This window comes from Lentinus tigrinus, assembly GCF_003813185.1.
Source record: "Lentinus tigrinus ALCF2SS1-7 unplaced genomic scaffold L226scaffold_48, whole genome shotgun sequence".
NCBI lineage: Eukaryota > Fungi > Basidiomycota > Agaricomycetes > Polyporales > Polyporaceae > Lentinus > Lentinus tigrinus.
In genome coordinates this window covers 98402-119547 of record NW_027137957.1, presented here as the reverse complement: position 1 = coordinate 119547, position 21146 = coordinate 98402, and the positions used below count along the sequence as shown (strand labels likewise).

The following is a 21146-nucleotide window of genomic DNA, read 5'->3' as shown; positions in this document are numbered from 1 at the left end:
GGAGTTTTCGCTGGTATTATCCTGCCGAGGTCCGTATCGAATATCCCAGGCCGCAGCTCTGAAATAAAATGTTGAACGGGTCGAAGGACTAGTCACAGCTAGCCACAACGGACGGCGTGAATAGCTTGCTGCAAGGGAGGCCTGGATCATGGCGGTCGAATGAGAAGTATGAGATTAGATTAGATCGTCAGATTGGAGATGACATCGAACGAGTATTATACTCCGTCCGCGTCTCCATCATACATCCACTTTCTCTTCATCCACCATGGTAGAGGTTAAGAACAAGGTCTGCTTGATGTGCGTGGTCTTTCTATTGCGATGTGCCACGAGGTTGACCCCGCAATACTCAGCGTGCACGATGGCTGGGGCATCGCGCCGGAGAAGGGCATGAAGGGCAACGCGATCGAGGCAGGCAATACCACGAACATGGACACCATCGCGAAGGACCACAGCTACCGCACTCTCCACGCGCACGGTATTGCTGTTGGACTCAGTGATGGACTCATGGGAAACTCGGAAGTCGGGTGAGTGCTCGTACCTCTGCCTCCCCGTACGCGCGATCGCATGCACGACTGACGTGCTTCGCCCAGCCACTTGAACATTGGCGCGGGACGCATCGTGTGGCAAGACATCGTCCGGATCGATGTGTCGATCAAGAAGAGGCAGTTCCACAAGAACGAGGCCATCCTCGAGAGCTTTAACAGGGCCAAGAACGGCAACGGCCGTCTGCACCTCCTCGGTCTCGTAGGTACCTCCCCAGTCATTTCATCCGCAATGATTCAACGGTTCCTTGTCAGGTCTCCGATGGCGGCGTCCACTCTCACATAACACACCTCTACGCGCTCCTCGAGACTGCCAAGGAAGTCGGTCTGAAGGAGGTCTACATCCACTTCTTCGGTGATGGTCGCGACACGGCTCCCCGTTCGGCTGCAGGATACATGAAGGACCTTCTCGCTTTCATTGAGAAAGAGAAGGTCGGCGAGGTTGCGACCGTCGTCGGTCGCTACTACGCCATGGATCGCGACAAGCGCTGGGAGCGTATCAAGATCGCTGTTGACGGCCTCGTTAAGGGCGAGGGTGAGAAGGGCGAGGATCCCGTCAAGGCGATCGAGGAGCGGTATAAGAAAGACGAGACGGACGAGTTTTTGAAGCCCATCATCGTCAACGGCGATGCTGGACGGATCAAGGGTAGGTTCTTTTCAACGCAGAAACCTGCTCCCAGACGGCAGAGGCTGATGATATACGCAGATGGTGATACCCTGTTCTTCTTCAACTACCGTTCAGACCGTATGCGCGAGATCGCAACAGTCTTTGGTCTCCCTGACAAGCCGATGGAGGTCGATGTCCCCAAAGACCTTGTGAGTTCCCTCCCTGAGATGTTCTGTGTAGTATTGACCCGCAATTACTAGCACATCACGACGATGTCTCGCTACAACTCGGAGTTCCCTTTCCACGTCGCCTTCCCCCCGCAGGCGATGACAAACGTTCTTGCGGAGTGGCTTGCGAAACAGGGCGTGAAGCAGGCTCACGTCGCTGGTAAGCGCGCTATCTGTCATCGTAAGCCCGTCTCTCACCAGCCAGCCATACAGAGACGGAGAAATACGCGCACGTCACGTTTTTCTTCAACGGCGGTGTCGAGAAGCAGTTCCAGGACGAGGAGCGGCACATGATCCCCTCGCCCAAGGTCGCGACGTACGACAAGCAGCCTAAGATGAGCGTCAAGGGTGTCGCGGAGAAAGTCGCGGAGATAGTGCGCAAGAAGGACCACGAGTTCGTGATGTGCAACTTTGCGCCGCCAGACATGGTCGGCCACACCGGCGTGTTCGACGCAGCCGTCGAAGCGATAGGGTACACCGATGAGGCGGTCGGTATCGTGTACAAGGCGTGCGAGGAGGCGGGTTACATACTACTCGTCACGGCCGACCACGGGAACGCGGAGCAGATGATCAACCCCGAGACTGGCGCGCCGCACACTGCGCACACGACGAACCCCGTGCCGTTCATCATGACTGGCGATCCGAAGAAGCTTAGCTTCACGGTCGACAAGAAGGATGGTGAGGAGGAGGAGGGCGCGCTGTGCGACGTTGCGCCTACTGTTTTGGATGTCATGGTGAGTGGACCCGGTATCGTTTGCTTGTGTACATCCGCTGATTGCGTATTGAACCATGTAGGGATTGCCCAAGCCTGAAGGTCAGTGGTCTTCTCATCCCGGCGCATGCTCGTGTACTGACCTTGTGGCCCGCAGAGATGTCAGGACGCTCGCTCCTTGCAAAGAACGAGTAGATGTGGGCCCAATGGCTGGATATCGAGAAGTGTATAATGCTGTACGACAAACTAGATGTAACCCAATAGCTAAATAGACCGTCTGCCCAGTGCTACAGCTGTACAGTCCCGACCGCCTTCGAACTTGAACAGCGTTCATGTCTTCTGCGACCGGCACAAATTTTTTAGCTACTTAGCTGGCTACACCGATGAGTCAAGCGATTTAGTGCTGGTATCATCCGACAACTACTGTGCGCCTCGAAAAAATCCTCCTATCGCTTGCGGAACTGATTGGGATGCATATGCTGCGGCACGCCGCCTCTTGCAGGCCACCCCAAGAACGCTGTAGACGCGATCATCTTATTTATTCAGTGCCGAACTCGAACAGCACCGAATCAAGGATCAACACATCGTTGTATCATGAGGCACATGATGCAGAACTTGGGCACGGCAAGTCGCATCGTCACTGGTGGTTAGTCGACTCCCTTGCCAGAGCAAGCTCGTCTGCGTAACACTTCGCCGTTTGAACTACGCTACCTCATGCGGACAACCAGAGCACAACAACTGTTGTTCGGACAGAATAGACAGTATATAATGTCCCTGATGTCAATTGTTTCGTACAACACGCCAGTCATAATGCCAGAATATCCAAGAATATGTCGTAATGCAATACGTCCCAGCCGAACCTACACAAATCTGCTGAGTACTCTATCTTCTGAGAGAGATGTATAGGTGCTCACCTACGTCATAGTACGCACTGGAGGCCGACTTCATTCATCGCTTCAGCCCTCAAAGTTCTCCGCAGAAGCCGCCTCCTCTTGCAGTTGTCGTGGCACTTACTGGCAGGGCGCAGCCTATATCGCCATGCTGTAACTCCCAGTCTCTGCTGCCTTCTTCTCTCGCGCTGACGCTCTCGGCGGACCTTGCGCTGAGCGCGTCGACTTGCACGTCTCCCCCGACGAGTCCCGCGTCGACTTACACGACGGGTACTGCATCGACGTTCACGTCGTCCGCGACCAGTTTTGCGTCGCCTCCTTTGAGTCGCATCTCGTCTGCCCTTCCTCACGTGTCCATGTCCTTGCTGGCCTGCGTCCTCTCCTCCAGGTGTCCGTCGGCGATTTTCGCGTCGTCGCCTTCTCCGCCTGCGCTGAGACGTCTTCTCAATAACCTCCTTGGAGACCTTCTTCGTCCTTCGACGGTTTCCGATGGGCCATCACCATCTATGCTCCTCGGCAGACCCGGCAAGCTGGTAGTAAGGGATAGTACCGTGCTGAACCAAATTGATTCCTCTGTGGATTGGCTTCAGTACAGTAGCGCGACAAGGTAGATGCATCAGGATTGTCAAGCATGCGAGACTTGCCTGTACTTTGGAAGTCCAGCATCAGCCTGAGCCTGGAAAGGCGGTAGGATGCCATTGAGGAGCACTTGGTCAACTGCTCACGCCACCAGCTCTGATACGGTATGCGGTCCTTGATGTGTACCACGATGTCTATAATAGTCCCGCAACCTTGTTTGTCAGTCGCGAGTACCGCCGTAAGGTGTACAATCTGATTGAGTAGACCGAAAAATAATTCCCTTGTGCCACTGTGAGAAGGCAGATGCAAAAGCTCGAGCCTGAGCGAGGTATTGGATGTGGATATCCATGACCGCATGATGGGCTCGAAAGCATTGTAGTGGGCGACCCGAAATCCGAGATCCTGCGCTTCCAGTCGTAGCTTCAAAATGCGAATATTGCAATGTCCGATGAATGTTGCCACCCGCATAACACTCGTCAAGGGCAGACTGATGTCTAGACACGATAACGACAGCCCGATGGTGGATAGAAGGGCATTCATCATGTCTCGGCCCGTCTCGATGTCTTGAACCTTAGGAAACGTCTCAGCATTAGCTGTATCCTCGTATTGTATCACGAAACTCACTCTCAGATGCTCCAGGTTGCGGAGCTTCATGTGTCTCGGAGAGATCGAAAGGGCCGATTCGGAGGCCGCACTGGGCAATAGAGGCCGTTGTGAGCGCCATCGCACCTCTATGCAGATGAAAGTGGTGATGTGGAATAGCGACTGCAAAGTGCGAGAAAAATCGGCGAAAGAAGGAAAAATGACCCTTTCCAGGTGCAGGTAACTCAGTTGTCCTGAGAGTCGGCTGAAGGAGAGGGGAAATCGTGGATGGATGGGAAGCATACAAGGGGCCAGCGATTTCCGAAGCGGAACTCGAATCGCTGGAGGACAGACGATAACAATGGATATGAGGTTCGGAAGACGAGTGTCCAGGGCATGGGGGAGGAAAGTGACGACGCTCCTGGGCGAATGGAGTCTGTCACCAGACATATACAACTTCTGCACGTACACTGCGACGGCAGGAGTGTGCGACAAGAGAGCCGAGAATTTATAGAGGGTGTCGACGTCCTCCAGCAAGATAGTATTGAATATCCATGGCCGAGCACGTGGCCACCATGCTCGACAAATAAGCCCGCAACTCCTGACAGCTTGGAGTGAACGCCTGTAGTCGGTAGAACCGCCCTGGATGTCATGGTAGTACACTGCGTCGATGACGCTGTGCCAAAGTTCGACGGGGAGGAGAAGGACATTAGCGACGACCTCCGATTTCTTCTTCTGACGGGTCCCTTTCTTCCATTGGTAGCCTGTCGCTTCCCGGCATTTCCCAGCGGGTTGAAGCGACGGCACTTTCAACGGCATACATAAGACCAGCATTCCAACAAAAGCAATAGATAGGACTGACTGATGGTTTCGGGAATCATCGCTGCCACAGCTGAGCCGTCTGGTGAGGCATAGGACACCCCGGTGGTAGACTTGACCGATGAGAGCATAACACTTCTGAAGAATATAGAGGTCAGGTTCAGCGGGAGAAATGTTATCTTCTGTATAACTTACCTGGAGGATGCTGGATGAGGACTGGAATTGGGAGGACAGAGGACACTCCGAGAATACGATTTGCCAGCGATGCAACGTAAGTATACGACGCTGAGCGCTGAATCATCGACACAAACACGAATACGAGGCGGGGCTGTTCGTGCTCAGCAGTCATGATTAGGTTTGCTCCGCACTGAACCTGTGCGGAAGTATGAGTCGACATGAGAATATCCTATTCCGTTATCATGTGGCATCGCCATGATATACATTGACTGTGTATATAGATCGGCAGAGGATGAACATGAATAGTCTTCGATTGTGGCAGAGCATGCCCTTCCATCGACCGTGTTGAAAGGTGGTCACTCCGCAGATGCACCGCTACTCCCATGTGTGTGGCTAGGATTCAGGGTCTTGGTCCGCGTGGTGGTTCCAGGCAGTGCGGCGGTGGCTCCATTGACGATCGATCAAAATCCACGATGACAGCATCCACAAATCGCGGGGCGCATGTGCGCAATGGAGGCAGGGAGACAGAGTCCGTGTAACCCCGAGGAAGCCATCAGTCCGCACAGCTCCTATCAAGCTACTCTAGAAGTCAGAAACCATTCAAGCTCCTAGCAAAAGCGCATAGACACTTACTTGCTCGGCCCACACCATCTCCATCTTCGGCATTGCCGCCCCGTCCGGAGCTGGACTGGGTTCTGGCACGGGCATCTCGATCCTTGCCTCCACGCTAGGCCGCCCTGGCTGACACGGACCCGGGTGGCATTGCGGCGCGTGCGAGTGAGGACGCGGCTGAGCCTGAGCCTGAGGTCCAGATTGCAGTGGAGCCTGAGGCGGAGGCGGACTCCGCCTCCCAAAGAGCGTCCTCCAGCACACGCGTACGACCCACACCAGCAGGTTCACGAAGCGGTGTATCCCGAATACGAGGAACTGCGACGTCAGGAGGAAGCCCGCGACGAACGACATGACGAGCACCGCCGTCGGCCACGCGGTCCACGCGACCGCGAAGAGGAAGCCCATGAGCGCGAGCGCGGACACGAACATGCACACCGTGGGCAGGCGACAGATAAGACAGAAGAAGAAGTACGTGTTGTACACGTCCTTGGCTAGTCGCTGTCACCGAGAGGAGTGGTCAGATGAGTACTTGAATACGGTGCGTGAGGCTTACTTGGAACTTCTGGACGTTCGCGCCGCTGTACATTATGAGGAACCATGCATCGCAGACTAGTCCGATACCAGCTGCGATCGCACCGATCGACACTGCCTCGCGTGAGAATCCTTCCACGGCGAATAGGCCGTCGGGAGCGAACCCAAATACCGCAGCGTCAATCCCAGCGAGACCCAGCAACTGCGGTACTCTTCAGCCACGGCGAATATGATGACGCGGTATGCCTACTCACCGACGCTCCTACGACGTACCACTCCGTCAGCAGTCGGCCCAACACTTTATCTGCCTTCTCGCAGTCACCCTCTTCCTCCGCCTCGCGTAGCTCGAAGTACGGCGCAAACCGATCTACGCATGCCTCCGCGAACGACCGCGACGCCTCCACGCTCACCACGCTTATCTGATCCGCATATTGCGGTAGGACGCTTGGAGAGAAGACAACCTCCTCCCCTCCGCACCCCGCATCGTACAATGGAGGGAAGTAGTCGTCTTGTGGGGTTGGAGGTGAGTCCGACTCATCCCCGAAACACGACGACTCGCTCGGGTACGCGTCCGAGTCGCTATCAAGGTGGAAGCCCTTGACGCGACGCTTTCTCCGCCTCCGGAGGCCGGCAGTGCCGTCGAGCCTGTCATGCTCGGGCTGCTTGCCCCACGGGGCCTCGTCTGCTGGCTCTGGCTCCTCGGGAGTGCACTGGACCATCGTATCTGACATTGCACCAGACGCTATCGACAATGGTGAGCTCCGTCGTATCCGAGACATTGACAGAGGAGAACGTACTGGACGCGACGTCCGAGAAAATACCGTCGGTTTCGTGGCGCTCGGAGATCGGAGTGACTGGGGGTGATTCGCAGGGTGCAGTTTCTGGCTGCGGCACCATGAACCTCATTGTGAGCGTTGCATTATGTTGTTGTCGTCCACCAATAGTGGGACTTTTGCGCTGAGGCGGTGGACAGGATAACCGAATGTCATAATCAACGGGGCGGGAATGGGGTAAGGGGTGCTTGTTGAGGAACTCATTGAGAGACACCGCCGCAGAGCCGACCAGGTTGCGTTTTCGGTGTTTCTTCTTGGTCTGTGACTTGTGGAAGACCTGGATCACCAAGCGGGTAGACATATTGACATCATGACTACGAACGGAACTTAGTATTCGTTCATTTTCAAGGGTCGTGCATAATAGAGACTGGACTGCAGTTTCCCGCGGGGGGGTTGCCTTTTTCGACTCAGCGTTCCGGACTAGGGGGTATCCGCAGCAATGATCTGCGTTTGCGTGCGCATTAACACTTGCGAACGCACTCCTTCCGATCATGGGTGCAACACTGCGCATGCTCGCGTCGGGACAGCCCCGCCTCGCAACCTGCGCCCAGAAAAAATAGATTCGGAAAAACGGAAGTACTCACACAGGGATTACAGACTTCAAATTCGGGTTCTGCCCGTCGCATCCCAGCACGACTTCATGCGGCAGGCCATGGTCTTGGCGCCCGTCCACGACGGAGATGCTGACGATCGGCCGCCACGACTTCTCCGGGCGCACGAACAACAACCCGCGCGTCCGTATGACTGAGGTCGCATGAACGGAGCAGAAGGATTAGTGCGCAGCCGTGGCACACACAACGGAGCGTACGTACCGGTGAGTTGCCACGGACTATGTGCCGTGAGTCAGGTAGTGTCAGCAATATATACCATGATCAGAGTAGCGTCGCACTAAGAACGTACTCGGTGAAGTCCATCCTTGACGGCCGGGGCATTTAGAGCACTCTCAAGCAGCGAGAGTGAGGGTTGTTCTTCCAAGACAGATATTCGTATTGAAGGCAAGAACTCGAGACAAGCGCTCGAGAATCGAGGATATTCAGAGCAGCAGACAGCGGGTAACCAGGAAAGCAACAGCAACGACAACAGAAAGACTCCGAAGGATATACAGAGAAAGTAGCCAGCCTGGCTCAAAGTTGAGCGGAAGTTGGAGAGACGGGGAGAAGTCGCGAGGGACCGCGGCATGACCGGAGTCGGTGTCGAAGTCTTAATGCGCGCAGTTGATAGACGCCACCATCGCACTGCCTTGTGCCTTCTAAGTAATTTCTACAACTAGAAGATCGCTCCGAGACCGGTGCTCGACTTCATCGCCCTTGTTCTGGTTGCTGCGCAGCCATGGCCGTTTGTCGTCGTCGGAAGAACCGAAATGACGTGAATATTTGCCTCGTGCAAGTAGACAGCCGACCTGGGGAGGCTAGGAGTCCAAGGCTTGCAAGGACTTCAAGTTTGCGTCACATATAGAAGATGAGGTGGGGCCGGATTCAGAAGCCGATGGTGCACGGAGAGAAGGCCCATTCCCAGGGTGGCGATGAGATACATAGCTCCCCAGATGGTTCGCTATGGTGCGGTATAATGATCTCCGGTTCACCTTCTATCCCCTTGCGCCGAATATCAGCAAGCAGTGAGTCGTGACCTCAGGACACATCCAACAACACAACCTTCACAATTCCCGTGGTATATCATACACCAACGTCATCCGAACAGGGATTGGGTTCAAGTCTACAACAGCCATCGTACACCACCCGCCCTCCGAACTTCGCGCTTCCCCCGACCTTAGAGGCCTCCGCCGCTGAGGATGTACTCTATCGCAGAGTTGACGTTGCCACCCGTGGCGAGCAGCGCGCGCACGTTCTGCGACGCGTTCGTGAAGCCCATATCTTGCAATTGCTGGGTCCCCGCAGCGTCAGCATCCAGCCCTGCGCGAAAGCAAACACCAAACTCACCTGAAGCTGCACCTGGAACCGCTCTTCCGGAGGCCGGGAATCTGCAGGCGCGGGAGGGGACCCGAACCCACCCAGTCCGCCCATCGCAAAGGGGTTCGCGAACGGATTTGCAGCGCCCGCACCTGCGCCTCCGGCACCGGCACCTGCACCGCCCAGCGCCGCAAGCATCTGCTGCATCATCGCAGGATCGAACGGAGGGGGCGCCGCCGCCGCACCACCAGCACCTTCAGCTCCGGGCGTACCGGTCGCAGCACCAGACCCGGAGCCGGTCGCTCCCGCTGCGGGCGCGGCAGGCGTGGGGAAGAACGGGTTAAAGGGCAGAGCGAACGGGTTTGCTTGTGGAGAGGATGGTGAAGTTCCTTGCGAACCTGCTGCTGGAGATCCAGGTTGCTGCTGGCGCGCCGTGGACGGCAGACCGGGAGCAGGGAACCCGCCCGCACCCGCCCCTCCGAGCCCGCCGAACCCACCCATCCCTCCTGGCCCGCCGGGTCCTAGACCAGATTCGCGCATGAGGCTCGACATCTGGAGCATCATACGCAGCGTCTCCGGGTTGGACATCATCTGCCGGAAGCGCTCTGAGCGGAAGACCTCGCGGACTTGTGGGCCCATCGCGGCGAGTTGGGGGTTTGAGTTGATGACCTGGTCGAGGACAGCTGGGTTGGACATGACGCTGGACATTTGTTGCAGGAACTGGGGCGAGTTGAGCATAGATTGCATCTATGAAGCGCGTTAGCGGATGATGCCAGGCGCGGAATGGTGTGGGTGGAGGCGAAGACACCCCCCAGCGACAGTTCCTCCGGAACGACGGAGGGGTAACGTTGCGTACGTAGTATGGGACAACGGGAACGGAAGCAATCCAATCCGAGCGGTCATTCCGCGTATCCACTCCTTCCCACCACGCATAGCTGGTGCGATTCCCTGCCCTCGTACGACGGATAGCAAGCACCACTCACCATGTTCGGATCGTTCGGGTTGAGTCCCATCTCCTGGAACGGATTGAAGCCAGCCATGAGCCCAAAGCCCATCGGCCCATTGAGCTGCGTGAGCGGATCGTGCGGGTTCTGGCCCGCCTGCATCGTCGGGAGCTGCTGCGGCGCCGCTGCCTGTGTCGACGGCCCCGAGCGCGCGGCGCCCTTCACCATGTGGATCGTATGGGACGTTTGGATCTTGTATGTCGAGAGCGCATCCTCGTCCTTCAGCACCCGTCCTGCCCGCCACAAAGCATGCATCCCTCAGCAACTCGCCCGCGGAACGTTGCCACCCGAGAGACATACCGGAGTAGATGAGTCGTTGGCGGTCAGCGGGAACATCCGACTTCTCCGCGATGGCCTGCTTGAGGTCGCCGACGGTCTTATCCGTTGTTATTGTGATCTGCAGCTTGAGCTCGCTCGGACCTGGACGTGGGGAGGAGAGCGGCTGCGTCAACGCTCGTCGTCGCGGTGTGCACGCAGCGAGGACAACCTTTTACGTTGATGACAATCTCAGACGAGGACGAGGAGGACGTGTCTGCTGGTGTTGTTGAGTCGGACATGGTTGGCAGAGGCAAGCTGTGTGTAATGTCCGAGCGTCTGCTATGACGATAGAGGTATACAGGAGACGCTCATGAACCGGTGCGAGCGAGATCTTGCGAGATAACCGTAGATGGTTCTCGATCTCTCCCGCGTAGCTTGGCCACGTCTCACAGTTACATACGCATCGCAAGCGACGCTGTGATGGGCTCAGAAACTTCAGAAGAGTTGCTAGGACGTCTATGATTGCTCTATGGCTACAGGAAGCACACTCGTGAACCTCACCTACCCTACAGCCATCTCCGAGTTGCCCTGGACAGGTGTGGAATCCTCCTCAGACGTCAACTTGGCTCGCTTCGATTCGCCTGCTGCGTCTGGCTGTATGGAGTCACCCGGTTGTGCCGGGGATATAGGTCGCTTTGAGCCGCGACAAGGGTTGTCATCTCCGTCACACTCTGTCGCTGGAGGAACGTCAGCAAAGGGCTCTGATATCGGGACAACGACAGAGACTTACCGACTACCTCGACGCCGGCTTTGTCGCTCTGCGCTGGTGGCTTTGCTGCCTCTGGCTCGGCGGGGAGAGGGCGGACGTACGGTTGCGAGAGCCAATGTGGCAGAACCGGGAAGCCGGTCGCCTCATCCACAGGTGACAGCTCCTCCAGGGTCTTGTCCTTCGCAGCCTCGATATCACCCTGAAGCGTCGTCTGTGAGCCATCTTGCGCAAATGCGGCATAAAAATAGCCACGTACCTCCAACCGCGCGTCCAGCTCCCGGATGATCTCTTCATACCTATCCCACGCCGACCCACCGTCCTTGTCCCGCTCCGAACGCTCAACCCGTACTTTTCCCAGCCGTTCGCGGAGATCACGGTAGTGACCAAGCGCAGGACGAAGAAGCTTGAACAGGTGTCCCTTGACTGCGCTCGGCGTCGTGAGCGTCTTCTGCGACTTCACGATCGCGAGGTATTCCAGGGCTAGATGGGTACTACGCGGATGGCTGCCGGTGAGGTATTGCGCCGCTGGCGGCGTGCTGGAGGAAGCCTCAGACGATGGACCGGGCTGAAATATCGCCGGGTTGTAGAGATTGCCTTCAGCGGACATGACGGCGTCCGCGCCAGTTGCTGCAAGGCACTTCTCGATATCGCTGTAGAACAGGATGTTCCCGTTCGCGATGACGGGGACTGATACTGCTTCCTTCACAGCGCGAATCTTCTCCCAGTCTGCGACTCCCTAACGGAGAGTGTGAACGTGAGTCCGGCGAGGGGACTGTAGAGTGCTTACAGAACGGTGTCCGCGCTGCTCGCGGGTGCGACCATGGCATGTGAGGATCTGCGCGCCTGCCCGTTCGAGCATCTTGGCGTACTCAACGGTCTTCTCAACAGTAGGGAAGACACGGAACTTGGCGGTGACTGGGATGGATAGGTTCTGGTGCAGGGTGTTAACTGCAGGGACGTCAGAGAGAGCTCGTGGTATAGTCCACAAAGGCGACGCACTCAACTGGTAGATGAGATCCCATTCATCCTGCAAGAAAGACCCGTAGTGGCCTCTCCGCGCAATGTCTTGCGGGCAGCCGAGGTTGATGTCCACCGCGTCACAGTAGGGCTCGAGCAGCTTCGCGGACGTGAGGAGGTGGTCCGGGTTGTTCGCGCAAAACTGCACGATCAAGGGTCTGTCTTCCGGCCCACCCTCTTCACCATGTACGGTGTCGAAATTTTGCTCCCTGTAGGGTTTGCGCACGCCTTCGGCATACATCTAGCATCGCAGCAGAGTCAGAATGACTGGGATGGAAAGCAAAACGGCGCATGCTCACCTTCGCATTGATCATGGGCGTATACACCAACTTTGGAACCATTCAATCTCCAGCGAGACCAGGTGAAGACGCAGACACGCACCTGCGCACCGTACTTCCTCGACAACTTCCTCCACGCCTATGCACCCTCGTCACCTCCCGGACCTCATTACCAAATGCTATACCAAGAACTCACCAACTCGCTCTGGTCCACCATCGGCGCAACTACGAACTTTGGGCTCCCCAGCACCTTCTCAAAGAACTCGTACCCTCCCAACTTCCTCGGCTTCTCCTCGAGCGTGATTCCTGGCATGGCGATATTTACAAGTGTAGGCAGCCTGCAGATGGGGCGCGAGAGGCCTCGCTGAACAAAGGCAAGTAAGGCAGCGATCTTGAGAGACCCAAGGCAAGAATCTAGGTATCTTTCATCAAGTGTGACCAGCAGGAGGTGATGGTGAACAGGAAATAGCGGTGGCGGCGGAATATGAGCGCTTCTGAACTTTTCTTGCACTGCGAAGATATCATCGGGACCATTTACTCCGGAAATGCCTTGGAAATAATAAGTAACCCCAATTCACAAGTTCTCTGCTTCAGTGGTATAACCCATTAGTCGGAACTTTCGAGGACCATCATTGGATAACCGAGCATCCTCAGGCTACCTTGACCATTTCAGGCTAAGGCTTACCGCACCTCTGAAGGCCATCTGCCTGGGTTATTTCCACAAGGTAATCGCTTGAAGTATAACTGTACGGGTCGGTGGCGTAGTTGGTTATCGCATCTGTCTAACACACAGAAGGTCCTCAGTTCGAACCTGGGCCGACTCATCGCGACCTTTGCAGGCCCTTTTTTGTGTATTTGACTGTGGCCGCCGAGAGAACCGCTTCGAATTCAAACGTGCACAGGGAAGAAGAGATGGTCGACATTGAAACACATAGTATAACAAGCTGCTCCGACTGTGGAGTCTAATGCATAAACTCCGACGCGCAAAGTCTCTCAGCCCTGTTCTTCAAGCCGTCGAGGAAGAGATCACGGCCGTGGCTGTTGAAGTCGTGGGAGGGACCACGATCACGTCGTCCGCAGTGCAAAGGACCTGCGATGGAACAGTCATTCAGAATCACCACGCACGCAGCGGACAACAACTAGTAGGGATACTAACCTCGCCAGGGTAAATATTGCTGCACTGGCTGTCTACGTTGGGGTTGTTCGCGAGGAGGATGTCGAGGGTCGTGCCCGCGGTCTGGGCGATCGCCGCACAGTTGTCCCCAGACTCCACGACGTGCGTGACTTGGCAGTCCTGGCCTCTGATGCCGAGGCACAGCGCCTGCATAGATGGGCCATGATGTATCATGAGGGGTGCGCATAAATCAGGGAGAGAAGAGAAAGGACGTTACCTCGCCGATGAAGAGGTTGTCGCACAGCGGGTCGATCTTGTCCGCGTTGACGGTCGCGAGCTGGTACGTCGACACACTCGTCTTGGCGGAGATGCCGTCGCAGGTGTCCCCGGAGACGACGGTGTAGTTGCGAGCGCAGTTCGGCTCCTGGGCACGCACTATGAGGAAGGAGGAACAGTCAGCACACGCACACCGAGATGAGTGGAGAGCCCGCGGCACTCACCGCTAACAGCGACAGCGGCGAGGACGAGAGCGAAGGCAGAGTTGGCGAACATGTCGAAGTGGTCGTGGAGGAAGAGGTGAAGGAAGACACTGCAAGCTCAAGGAGAGTGGAGCAGTGGGGTCTCAACGTCGAACTGAACTGCCTTTTAACCTCTGCGAAGGACCCGCAGGCGGCTGCCTTCGCCGACGGGGTGTCTGCTGTATGTGGCCTGGATGACTCGCAGTGGGTGCCATCACGTCGTTCGTCCGCATACGACCCGCAACTCGACACGAGAATTGCCGTACTTCTGCTTCTATGCGCGACACATTCCACCGCGCGCGTCGGGATGTTCGTTCGGGACCGACCAGCGCTGATGCGGCGCTGTATAGTTGCGGTCTGCGGACACAAGGCAAAGCAGGGTGGGCACGTTCGCCACAGGAGTGTGCCTGGAATCTGATGTGTTTGGATCTGTCTGTCAAGCTTCGGGACCTGTGTGCATGAGAAAGATGTGCAGACATACATTGTAGAGCGCGGAAAACAGGCTGTTGACGCGGTCAGATGATCCCATGTTCGACAGATCCCAGCTTCATACGAGAGGGCCAACCTACTTCCTTGCTCCGAGATTGAGAGCCAAGACCGGGCATTCGATGTCGGAGAGCTTCGAAATCAGACTTTGACTGCGAGGTGCGATGCTGGAAGCCGGTGAATATGGACCGCCACGGGAACCGAAGGACAGGAGGCTATAGACATCAGCGCTGAGCGTCGTACTGCCAGTGTATGGGTAGGTGGGCAATTGACGGCATCTCGTGAGCGAGGAGAGTCATTTTCACTGAGTCAACTGCGTAGGGATGCGCCAAGAGGAAATATTCAAACGTCTGGACCTGGATCATCTCTTGGGCGGGCGGCGTCGTTCGGGTTGCCTGCGAGAACGAGGACGAGAATTGAGCGGGCGCAGTCGGCAATTTCCATAGATGGTATGTGGCATGCCTTGGAGCGTCGGCGTCGGCGTCGGCTACTGTGTCACCATGCATTCGAGTCTCGAATGTGGGTGGAGTCAGAACAACGGGGAAAAAGAGAACACATAGCTAGATGATGCCCTGGTGTCGTAACAAGTCACGGTAGACGGTGAGCTCTACAAACGGTATCACGCAGGCTTCAAACTTGCTCGGTCACGGTAATCGGCGCACCTTATCCAGCTAACATGGTTGGTAGAACGCAAGCTGAATGGAAATGGACTACCCTGACCATCCGAGGACATTTGAGCAAGTCCGAGTAACTCTAGAGATGATCAAACGGGACTGCGTGGCAGAAAGAGACAAATATAACAATGACGCGGGCCCTCGAAGGGAAGCATTGCTGACATAAGCATGAGGTCATAGTTGTTGGTGGTCTGCATCCGGTGAGGTCAGTGACACTGCAGGCCAACCAATGCCATGCGCGGCGGCGTCCGCGGCAGCTCTCTTTCCGTCTCCAACGTCTTTTCCCCGCTCGTCGCCGTCCGCCACGTCCGTGAACACGTTTCACCCGTCGTCCTAACGCCCGAGGCCGCCAGATGGACGATGTGCGCCTCGAGCGCAAGCTCTCCCCGCAATGGGCTCCTGAAGTGCGCCTCCTCTCTCTCGCTTAGCAATCATTCAACGTCTTTATTAAATAAAGTTTTTGTTTTCTCTCGCAGCTCGTCGTCCTCTCCTGCATCATCTCATGGTTGGGCGCATATACCAGCACTCAGATCATGATTCATGCAAAGTACACGTCAAGTATGGGTGTGAAGTGGCTGTGGACTTTCTGCGCCAGTATCGCGTTCGGATTCTGTGCTATTTGGTCTATGCACTTTGGTGAGTAGTCATCTTCGTCCGGCGCGTCAGGACGGGTGTCCTACCATCTCAGGCGTCGTTTGGACGCACGCCTCATCTCCGGGAGGCTACTGGCTCGTCTCGACGAATAGTGCCCGACCCGAACGGCAGGCTTGTCGAGCGTCCGGGTCGGGTAATATCTGTTGGTTGAAACCGCTTTCGGCATGAAGGTTGCTGGCCTCCAGGATGGAGAAGTTATTGATCACGTACTCAACGTGAAATATGGCAGATGAGAGAGCATACAACGCCGGCGGGCGGCACCTTGAAATCTTCGACTGACGAGGGCTTTCGCGGTTACGGTGTCGTATGCATGTCTGATCGTCAGAAAGTCACATATCGGCGTTGTTGCTTTGCGACTAGAGTCTAGCTATGCCCTTGTGACGGAATGGGTCGGTGCACTCGTATCCCCCTACGCCGCTGCCCGTGTCTACCAATGTCACGACTCGCGCCATGTGCGTTTGCCATGCTGACATTGAGAGATCAAACTCTATAGATTGCAGCCTTCCCGAGAGCTGGTCGAGTGTCGGTATCTCTCCGGCGAGTTGTTGGGCCGTCTTCTCGGCCGTCTTTTCTCTGCCTGTCAATAGGGCCATCCTCCGGCTTAGAGCAAGCAATTGCTTACCATTTTCATAGTTGGCATGCTCGCATGTCGCCTGGACGTCGATGTCCGCTTCGACGTGTTCTTGACGATCCTGTCTGCCGTCATCGCGGTTTTCTTCACTTTCGCTGCCTTGGCGAGCCCATATGCATCCGAGGCGATCGACAATTCCACCCCAATGCGGACGCTCTCGAGGTGGAACAGCGAAGTATGCTCCGGGTTGGTCAGTTTCTTCATGCCCAAGAAGCCACATGACCCCGAGGTTGGCTATGCGCCGCTGCAGACCTCTGACCCCGACGAGCGCACTACTATGTCTGGAGGGGACGATCTTCCGGAAGAGGACAACAACTCCGAAGGTAGTAGCGACGAGGGCGAGGTTAATGATGCAGCTGCCCGTGCTCAGCCGTATGCGGCACCCAGCGCACCCATCTCACCACCAGTGCGAGGCAGTCCTTCGCGTGCTTCCGCAGATCGTCGCCGGGCGTCCTTTTCCCTGGAAGAACCCCCTCGTAGACAAACCCGTTCGCGAAACAAGACGGCTCGCCAACGTCTTCTGCAACGGGCGTTAGGGAGCGCTGCCTCGGGAACTTCAACGCCGAGTGGGTCCTCGACGACGTCAAGCTCGGAGTCATCGTCGTCATTCATGCGGAGCCTTTCAGGTACGACATTAGCTACGACCACTACTACCTCGTCGAGCTCCTGGGGCGAGCCATTACGCGCAGGTCTCAGTCGGGAGACGCGTCTGCGGATCAAGGCGAGGGCGAAGGAGCGACCGCTGCCTGACTTGGGCTGGCGGTACTGGGCTCGGCAGCACTACAAAACGATCAGCATCTTCCTCTTCGTTCGTGCAGCGATCTGGGCGGCTGCCATCGTCTTTATGCACTACTGCGGTACGTCGCAGTGCGCTCTATCCGCGCATATAGCTAATGTCTTTGCAGGAATGTGGGCCATGATACTTCCCGAGGGGCGCATTGCATGGGACTTGCGCATTGTTGCGCTGTCGTACGTCGTTGCCTTCTCGGTGTGCTTCGTCGGGTCCATGTTCATGGTGCATATGGAGTCCCATATTGTTCGCCAAATGATCTTCAGTACCATAGCGGCCATTGGATGCTGCTCCATGCACTATACAGGTGCGTGTCACCGGTTTTTCTGCAGTCAGAAACGCGCCCTTACTATCTGTTTTCATTAGGAATGGCGGCGGCGACGTTCTACTCATACACGCCGCCCTCGCCTACAGCCGGCTACCCCGCTTTCCTGCCGTTCACTATTGTCGGCATCGCCGTCTCCGTGTGTGTGGTGTCCAACGCGATCCTCGCCCATGCCGCCGTGACGGCACGGAACCGGATGGCGGAGATGATCCTGACAAAGCGGAGGTTGTGGAGGATCATGGCGGAGAAGGAGGCTGCTGAACAAGCTATAGAGCTGAAGCAACAGTTCATCTCCGTCGCCAGTCATGAGGTACGTATGTTCTTTTTCGTCATGACGTCGCGGTGCAGGCTGATTGAGGGCGCGTGGATAAGATCCGGACGCCGTTGCATACTGTCAACGGATATTGCGAGCTGCTGGCGCGGACGGACTTGACGGAGGAGCAGTCGCTCTATGTCACCAGTATCCAACAGGCGTGTCATGCTATCAACGTTATCGCCGGGAACGTCTTGGGTGAGTTACGACGAATGCTTTCATGCCTTGCAACCATCTGACGTTGACCACAGACTTTAGCAAGGTCATATCCCATGCCCTATCATGAACGCGCTCATATGCTCACCAGTCTTCTGAATTATAGCTCGACCGCAACAATGTGGAGCTGTCCGCGCGCCCCGTCCATATGGAAGTCCGCAAGATGATGGAAGACATTGCGAAGATCACCGAAGCCCGAGGTGTCCAGCCCGGCGCCCCTGGGGTCGACGTCATCGTCTGGATAGCCAGGGACGTGCCACGCGCCGTGTACCTTGACGAAACATACGCATTCAGGGTGTGTTGTTGTTGAAACTCTACGTGCTTGAGCTTCTCCTGATTGTCGCCATACGCAGATACTCATGAATGTGAGTGGTACCCCGTGCGCAGCGTGGGCGCACCATACTGATTTAACCCTCGGTAGCTTCTGTCCAACGCCCAGAAGTTCTGCGAGCAGGGTTACATCTGCTTGTCCGTCTCGATGAGCGCACCGGCCCAACTGCGAATTGAGGTCTCTGACACTGGCTGCGGGATACCGCAGGGCTTTCGCGCAGGACTCTTCCAGCCTTTCCAACAGGCTGACACGTCGCATACTCGCCCGCATCAAGGAACTGGACTGGGGCTGAGCATTGTCAAGCATCTCGTCCAGCGAATGTCTGGCACGGTGGACGTCGAGTCCGTCGAGGGCGAAGGCGCCACGTTCATCGTTCAGCTTCCGGTCACGCTACCGTCTCGCTCGCCGTCACCCACCGAGCAGCACGATTCTCCTCCGCAAGCTGCGACGAAACGACTGCGCGTCGTGTACCGGAACCCGCGTTCACAGGAGCAGTACCTTAGGTTGTGGTCGCAGTACGGGTACAAGACGTCCTCGGGATCCCCACTTTCTTCGGCCGAAGAGCTTGCCAAGGACGTCGATACGATCTGGACTGACGCGGAGACGGTGTCGCAGTCCTCTTCGCTGCGTGGCCTGATAGGCTCTCCCCAGTCGATCCCTGTGACAATGTTCATCGTGCACTCGGACGGACGCGATCTCTCGCCGCTCGAGCCGGAGCTGAACGAGGGCAAGAACGTCGTGCTGGTCAAGCGCCCTGTTATCATGCATACCGTGATGGAGTGGATCGAGTCTCCGGGTGAGCGCATGGGTGCGCATATCAAGGCGAGCAAGGTTCGCTTTGCGTTGCCGCCGGATGACTCGGAGACGTCGTTCGCTTCGTCTTCGTCGTTGAAGGAGAAGGAGCCGTTGCGCTTGGATCGTGATGGGGACCGGGAGGATATTCCGATGTCCCCTGTGAAGAGTACAGCCGCTGAGAAGGGGCGGGAGAGGCCGCGAGTGCTGCTAGTCGAAGACAACTTGGTGAGTTCGTGTGCAGCTTCGGGATGGAGTTCTTTTCATTGAATATCCTGGCAGGTCAACCAGCGCCTGGGGTGTCGACTGTTGGAGAAGCTAGGCTACGACGTCACCACTGCGAACGATGGCCAGCAAGCCATTGCCGCTGTTCGTCAGTCATACTTTGTCTGTTGTCTCATGGACTGCCAGATGCCGAGTGAGTCTATTTTGTGTACATGGTAGTGTGCCTGGCTGACCCCGACCCATGTTTAGTCCTCGATGGCTTCCAGGCTACCAAACGAATACGAGAGTTGGAGCAAAGTGGCGAGCTCCCAGATCACCTGCCCATCCTCGCTCTTACTGCGAACGTCACGCAGGAGAGCGAAGGTGAGTGCAGAGCGGCAGGGATGGACCTATTCCTGCCTAAGCCCTTGAGGTTGAGTGGTGAGTCCATCCATGCGCTTCGCGGTATGCAGTTGGCTGACTCGAGTCCTGCGACCTAGATCTAGAAGACACTCTGCGCAGAGTGCGACGGACGCCCCATTCATAGCACATGCAGTGCTCCTTTTGGGACTCGTATTTATCTCGCTCGTTCACGTGCTCTTCGCTGTCCAATGTTCCGTTTTCCATGTTTTGTATACGCTTGCATACCGTCTCTGCTGTCACCACTATTCCACCATATTCATTATTGCTCCAAGCTCTCTGGAACGGAAATGTCTTTCGCACTCGTGTCGCTTTATATACCTCGATGCATACACGTTCACGTACTATATACAAGCCGTCGGCTCCACTTGTAATCATTTCGATGCTCTATCACCTCGCTTCCGCCGCGCACCCACCGTCAGCCCACTCGTACCACGCACCCTCGCATCCCTATCCTATCACAGCTTATACTGTACCCCCGCATGTTCTGTTGTGTATTGCTAGTCCGTTCTGTTTTGTTTTCTAGAGCAACATTCTCCCTCTCCGTCGCGCGGTGCGGTGCCCGCGTTGAGGAGCGTCCATGGCCAGCACCTGCGTAGATTTGGATCTGGATGGGTTTCTTCCCGAATCACCCGATGCTAGCTCAGCTCTGCAAACGAATGGAGATAAGTATATGTCCGCATGGGACGCTCGGGATCACTCGGCTATGGAGGGAGGGCAGAGAGCACCAGACGTGACGTTGCCGAAGTGGGGATGCAATTCGAAGAAACTGTTGTGATAGATGAGGCCTCTGTGGGGCGACTACAGTCACTGCTCGCAGGCAGATGAGAGTAGCGGCATGTATGCAGTACCACTGCAGACGCGAGAAGTCGACTCCATACGGTTCAGGAAGCTCGTCGATCGCCCGGCCTCTGATCGCGTGCGGCCCAGGGCGTTGCTTGACCGGCAGTGGTGACTGTCGTAGAGCCACCGAAAACGCGGAGGAAGGTTCTGCGGAGGTGTGCGTGTATTGCAGCGGTAGTGCGGGTTGGAGGATAATTACTAGTTGGGGAGTAGGCGTGCGCGGCGAATGTAGGAACATGGATCGTCGGAGGTGGGCTGTCGACCGCTGGACACAGACCAAGTCCCAGAAGAACGGGGAATTGGTGCTTGAGTTGGTGGGGATGCCGGAAGAAGCGTGTGTTCGTGGCTGGAGATGGTAGTAAACGCGGGCAGCTGTGTGAGAGTGCTGGGAGTTAGGCAGGGTGTAGAGTGATATTTCCGTTGACCTGAGAGCAATGGAGAGGCACTGAGAGCGCAGAGGGCGGTCTTGTCATGTCGAACTTCGTGTCGCA

At 56.4% G+C, this 21146-nt stretch overlaps 7 protein-coding genes and 1 non-coding gene across 8 annotated transcripts; 3 read left to right on the top strand and 5 right to left on the bottom strand.

The window, feature by feature from the left end:
- Positions 1-165: 165 nt before the first annotated feature.
- L226DRAFT_563418 (cofactor-independent phosphoglycerate mutase) lies at positions 166-2478 on the top strand. Its single transcript, XM_067683561.1, has 9 exons — positions 166-297; positions 351-524; positions 591-744; positions 798-1188; positions 1249-1358; positions 1410-1536; positions 1590-2110; positions 2172-2190; positions 2246-2478. Exons 1-9 carry the CDS (start codon positions 266-268, stop codon positions 2281-2283), a joined length of 1566 nt encoding a protein of 521 aa, XP_067529936.1. The 5' UTR covers positions 166-265; the 3' UTR covers positions 2284-2478.
- A 353-nt stretch (positions 2479-2831) lies between these two features.
- Positions 2832-5182, bottom strand: L226DRAFT_539876 (uncharacterized protein). Its single transcript, XM_067681756.1, has 6 exons — positions 5154-5182; positions 5002-5096; positions 4182-4945; positions 3623-4127; positions 3003-3551; positions 2832-2948 (listed from the first exon to the last, which is right to left on the bottom strand). The coding sequence occupies exons 2-5, from the start codon at positions 5087-5089 to the stop codon at positions 3325-3327; spliced, it is 1584 nt and encodes a 527-aa protein (XP_067529935.1). The 5' UTR covers positions 5090-5096; positions 5154-5182; the 3' UTR covers positions 2832-2948; positions 3003-3324.
- Positions 5183-5278: 96 nt separating this feature from the next.
- On the bottom strand, positions 5279-8309 carry L226DRAFT_494380 (uncharacterized protein). The gene is made up of 8 exons (XM_067677483.1): positions 8012-8309; positions 7924-7940; positions 7696-7855; positions 7076-7425; positions 6533-7020; positions 6301-6480; positions 5769-6245; positions 5279-5712 (listed from the first exon to the last, which is right to left on the bottom strand). Exons 1-8 carry the CDS (start codon positions 8041-8043, stop codon positions 5689-5691), a joined length of 1728 nt encoding a protein of 575 aa, XP_067529934.1. The 5' UTR covers positions 8044-8309; the 3' UTR covers positions 5279-5688.
- Positions 8310-8869: 560 nt separating this feature from the next.
- On the bottom strand, positions 8870-10234 carry L226DRAFT_539873 (uncharacterized protein). The gene is made up of 2 exons (XM_067681755.1): positions 10002-10234; positions 8870-9765 (listed from the first exon to the last, which is right to left on the bottom strand). Exons 1-2 carry the CDS (start codon positions 10188-10190, stop codon positions 8908-8910), a joined length of 1047 nt encoding a protein of 348 aa, XP_067529933.1. The 5' UTR covers positions 10191-10234; the 3' UTR covers positions 8870-8907.
- Positions 10235-10761: 527 nt separating this feature from the next.
- Positions 10762-12811, bottom strand: L226DRAFT_539872 (Dus-domain-containing protein). Its single transcript, XM_067681754.1, has 8 exons — positions 12541-12811; positions 12448-12483; positions 12366-12395; positions 12049-12307; positions 11837-11997; positions 11306-11785; positions 11071-11248; positions 10762-11017 (listed from the first exon to the last, which is right to left on the bottom strand). Exons 1-8 carry the CDS (start codon positions 12655-12657, stop codon positions 10842-10844), a joined length of 1437 nt encoding a protein of 478 aa, XP_067529932.1. The 5' UTR covers positions 12658-12811; the 3' UTR covers positions 10762-10841.
- Positions 12812-13094: 283 nt separating this feature from the next.
- On the top strand, positions 13095-13168 carry L226DRAFT_t261. Its single transcript has one exon. It is a non-coding gene; the product is annotated as a tRNA-Val (tRNA).
- A 108-nt stretch (positions 13169-13276) lies between these two features.
- On the bottom strand, positions 13277-14131 carry L226DRAFT_276516 (uncharacterized protein). The gene is made up of 4 exons (XM_067673530.1): positions 13959-14131; positions 13736-13893; positions 13501-13665; positions 13277-13434 (listed from the first exon to the last, which is right to left on the bottom strand). The coding sequence occupies exons 1-4, from the start codon at positions 14008-14010 to the stop codon at positions 13351-13353; spliced, it is 459 nt and encodes a 152-aa protein (XP_067529931.1). The 5' UTR covers positions 14011-14131; the 3' UTR covers positions 13277-13350.
- A 1266-nt stretch (positions 14132-15397) lies between these two features.
- Positions 15398-20425, top strand: L226DRAFT_539870 (uncharacterized protein). The gene is made up of 13 exons (XM_067681753.1): positions 15398-15540; positions 15613-15772; positions 16424-17278; positions 17327-17518; positions 17578-17846; positions 17909-18047; positions 18101-18111; positions 18172-18360; positions 18419-18430; positions 18487-19416; positions 19471-19606; positions 19663-19833; positions 19893-20425. Exons 1-13 carry the CDS (start codon positions 15490-15492, stop codon positions 19937-19939), a joined length of 3162 nt encoding a protein of 1053 aa, XP_067529930.1. The 5' UTR covers positions 15398-15489; the 3' UTR covers positions 19940-20425.
- Positions 20426-21146: the final 721 nt, after the last annotated feature.

Coding starts and splice junctions, on each gene's coding strand:
- L226DRAFT_563418 (XM_067683561.1), top strand. CDS start 266: ATGGTAGAGGTTAAGAACAAGGTCTGCTTGAT. Junction 525..590: donor ATGGGAAACTCGGAAGTCGG/GTGAGTGCTCGT, acceptor TGCTTCGCCCAG/CCACTTGAACATTGGCGCGG. Junction 1,189..1,248: donor CGATGCTGGACGGATCAAGG/GTAGGTTCTTTT, acceptor TGATATACGCAG/ATGGTGATACCCTGTTCTTC.
- L226DRAFT_539876 (XM_067681756.1), bottom strand. CDS start 5,089: ATGCTCTCATCGGTCAAGTCTACCACCGGGGTGTCCTATGCCTCACCA. Junction 4,128..4,181: donor GCAACCTGGAGCATCTGAGA/GTGAGTTTCGTG, acceptor ACGTTTCCTAAG/GTTCAAGACATCGAGACGGG. Junction 3,552..3,622: donor GCTGGACTTCCAAAGTACAG/GCAAGTCTCGCA, acceptor GCCAATCCACAG/AGGAATCAATTTGGTTCAGC.
- L226DRAFT_494380 (XM_067677483.1), bottom strand. CDS start 8,043: ATGCCCCGGCCGTCAAGGATGGACTTCACCGA. Junction 7,426..7,695: donor TTGAAGTCTGTAATCCCTGT/GTGAGTACTTCC, acceptor TTCCGTTCGTAG/TCATGATGTCAATATGTCTA. Junction 6,246..6,300: donor CGAACGTCCAGAAGTTCCAA/GTAAGCCTCACG, acceptor TCTCGGTGACAG/CGACTAGCCAAGGACGTGTA.
- L226DRAFT_539873 (XM_067681755.1), bottom strand. CDS start 10,190: ATGGTGAAGGGCGCCGCGCGCTCGGGGCCGTCGACACAGGCAGCGGCG. Junction 9,766..10,001: donor ACCCGAACGATCCGAACATG/GTGAGTGGTGCT, acceptor CGCGCTTCATAG/ATGCAATCTATGCTCAACTC.
- L226DRAFT_539872 (XM_067681754.1), bottom strand. CDS start 12,657: ATGCCAGGAATCACGCTCGAGGAGAAGCCGAGGAAGTTGGGAGGGTAC. Junction 11,998..12,048: donor GGATCTCATCTACCAGTTGA/GTGCGTCGCCTT, acceptor ACGTCCCTGCAG/TTAACACCCTGCACCAGAAC. Junction 11,018..11,070: donor AGCCGGCGTCGAGGTAGTCG/GTAAGTCTCTGT, acceptor ACGTTCCTCCAG/CGACAGAGTGTGACGGAGAT.
- L226DRAFT_276516 (XM_067673530.1), bottom strand. CDS start 14,010: ATGTTCGCCAACTCTGCCTTCGCTCTCGTCCTCGCCGCTGTCGCTGTT. Junction 13,666..13,735: donor ACAACCTCTTCATCGGCGAG/GTAACGTCCTTT, acceptor CCATCTATGCAG/GCGCTGTGCCTCGGCATCAG. Junction 13,435..13,500: donor GCAATATTTACCCTGGCGAG/GTTAGTATCCCT, acceptor GTTCCATCGCAG/GTCCTTTGCACTGCGGACGA.
- L226DRAFT_539870 (XM_067681753.1), top strand. CDS start 15,490: ATGGACGATGTGCGCCTCGAGCGCAAGCTCTCCCCGCAATGGGCTCCT. Junction 17,279..17,326: donor CGTCTTTATGCACTACTGCG/GTACGTCGCAGT, acceptor ATGTCTTTGCAG/GAATGTGGGCCATGATACTT. Junction 17,519..17,577: donor CTGCTCCATGCACTATACAG/GTGCGTGTCACC, acceptor TGTTTTCATTAG/GAATGGCGGCGGCGACGTTC.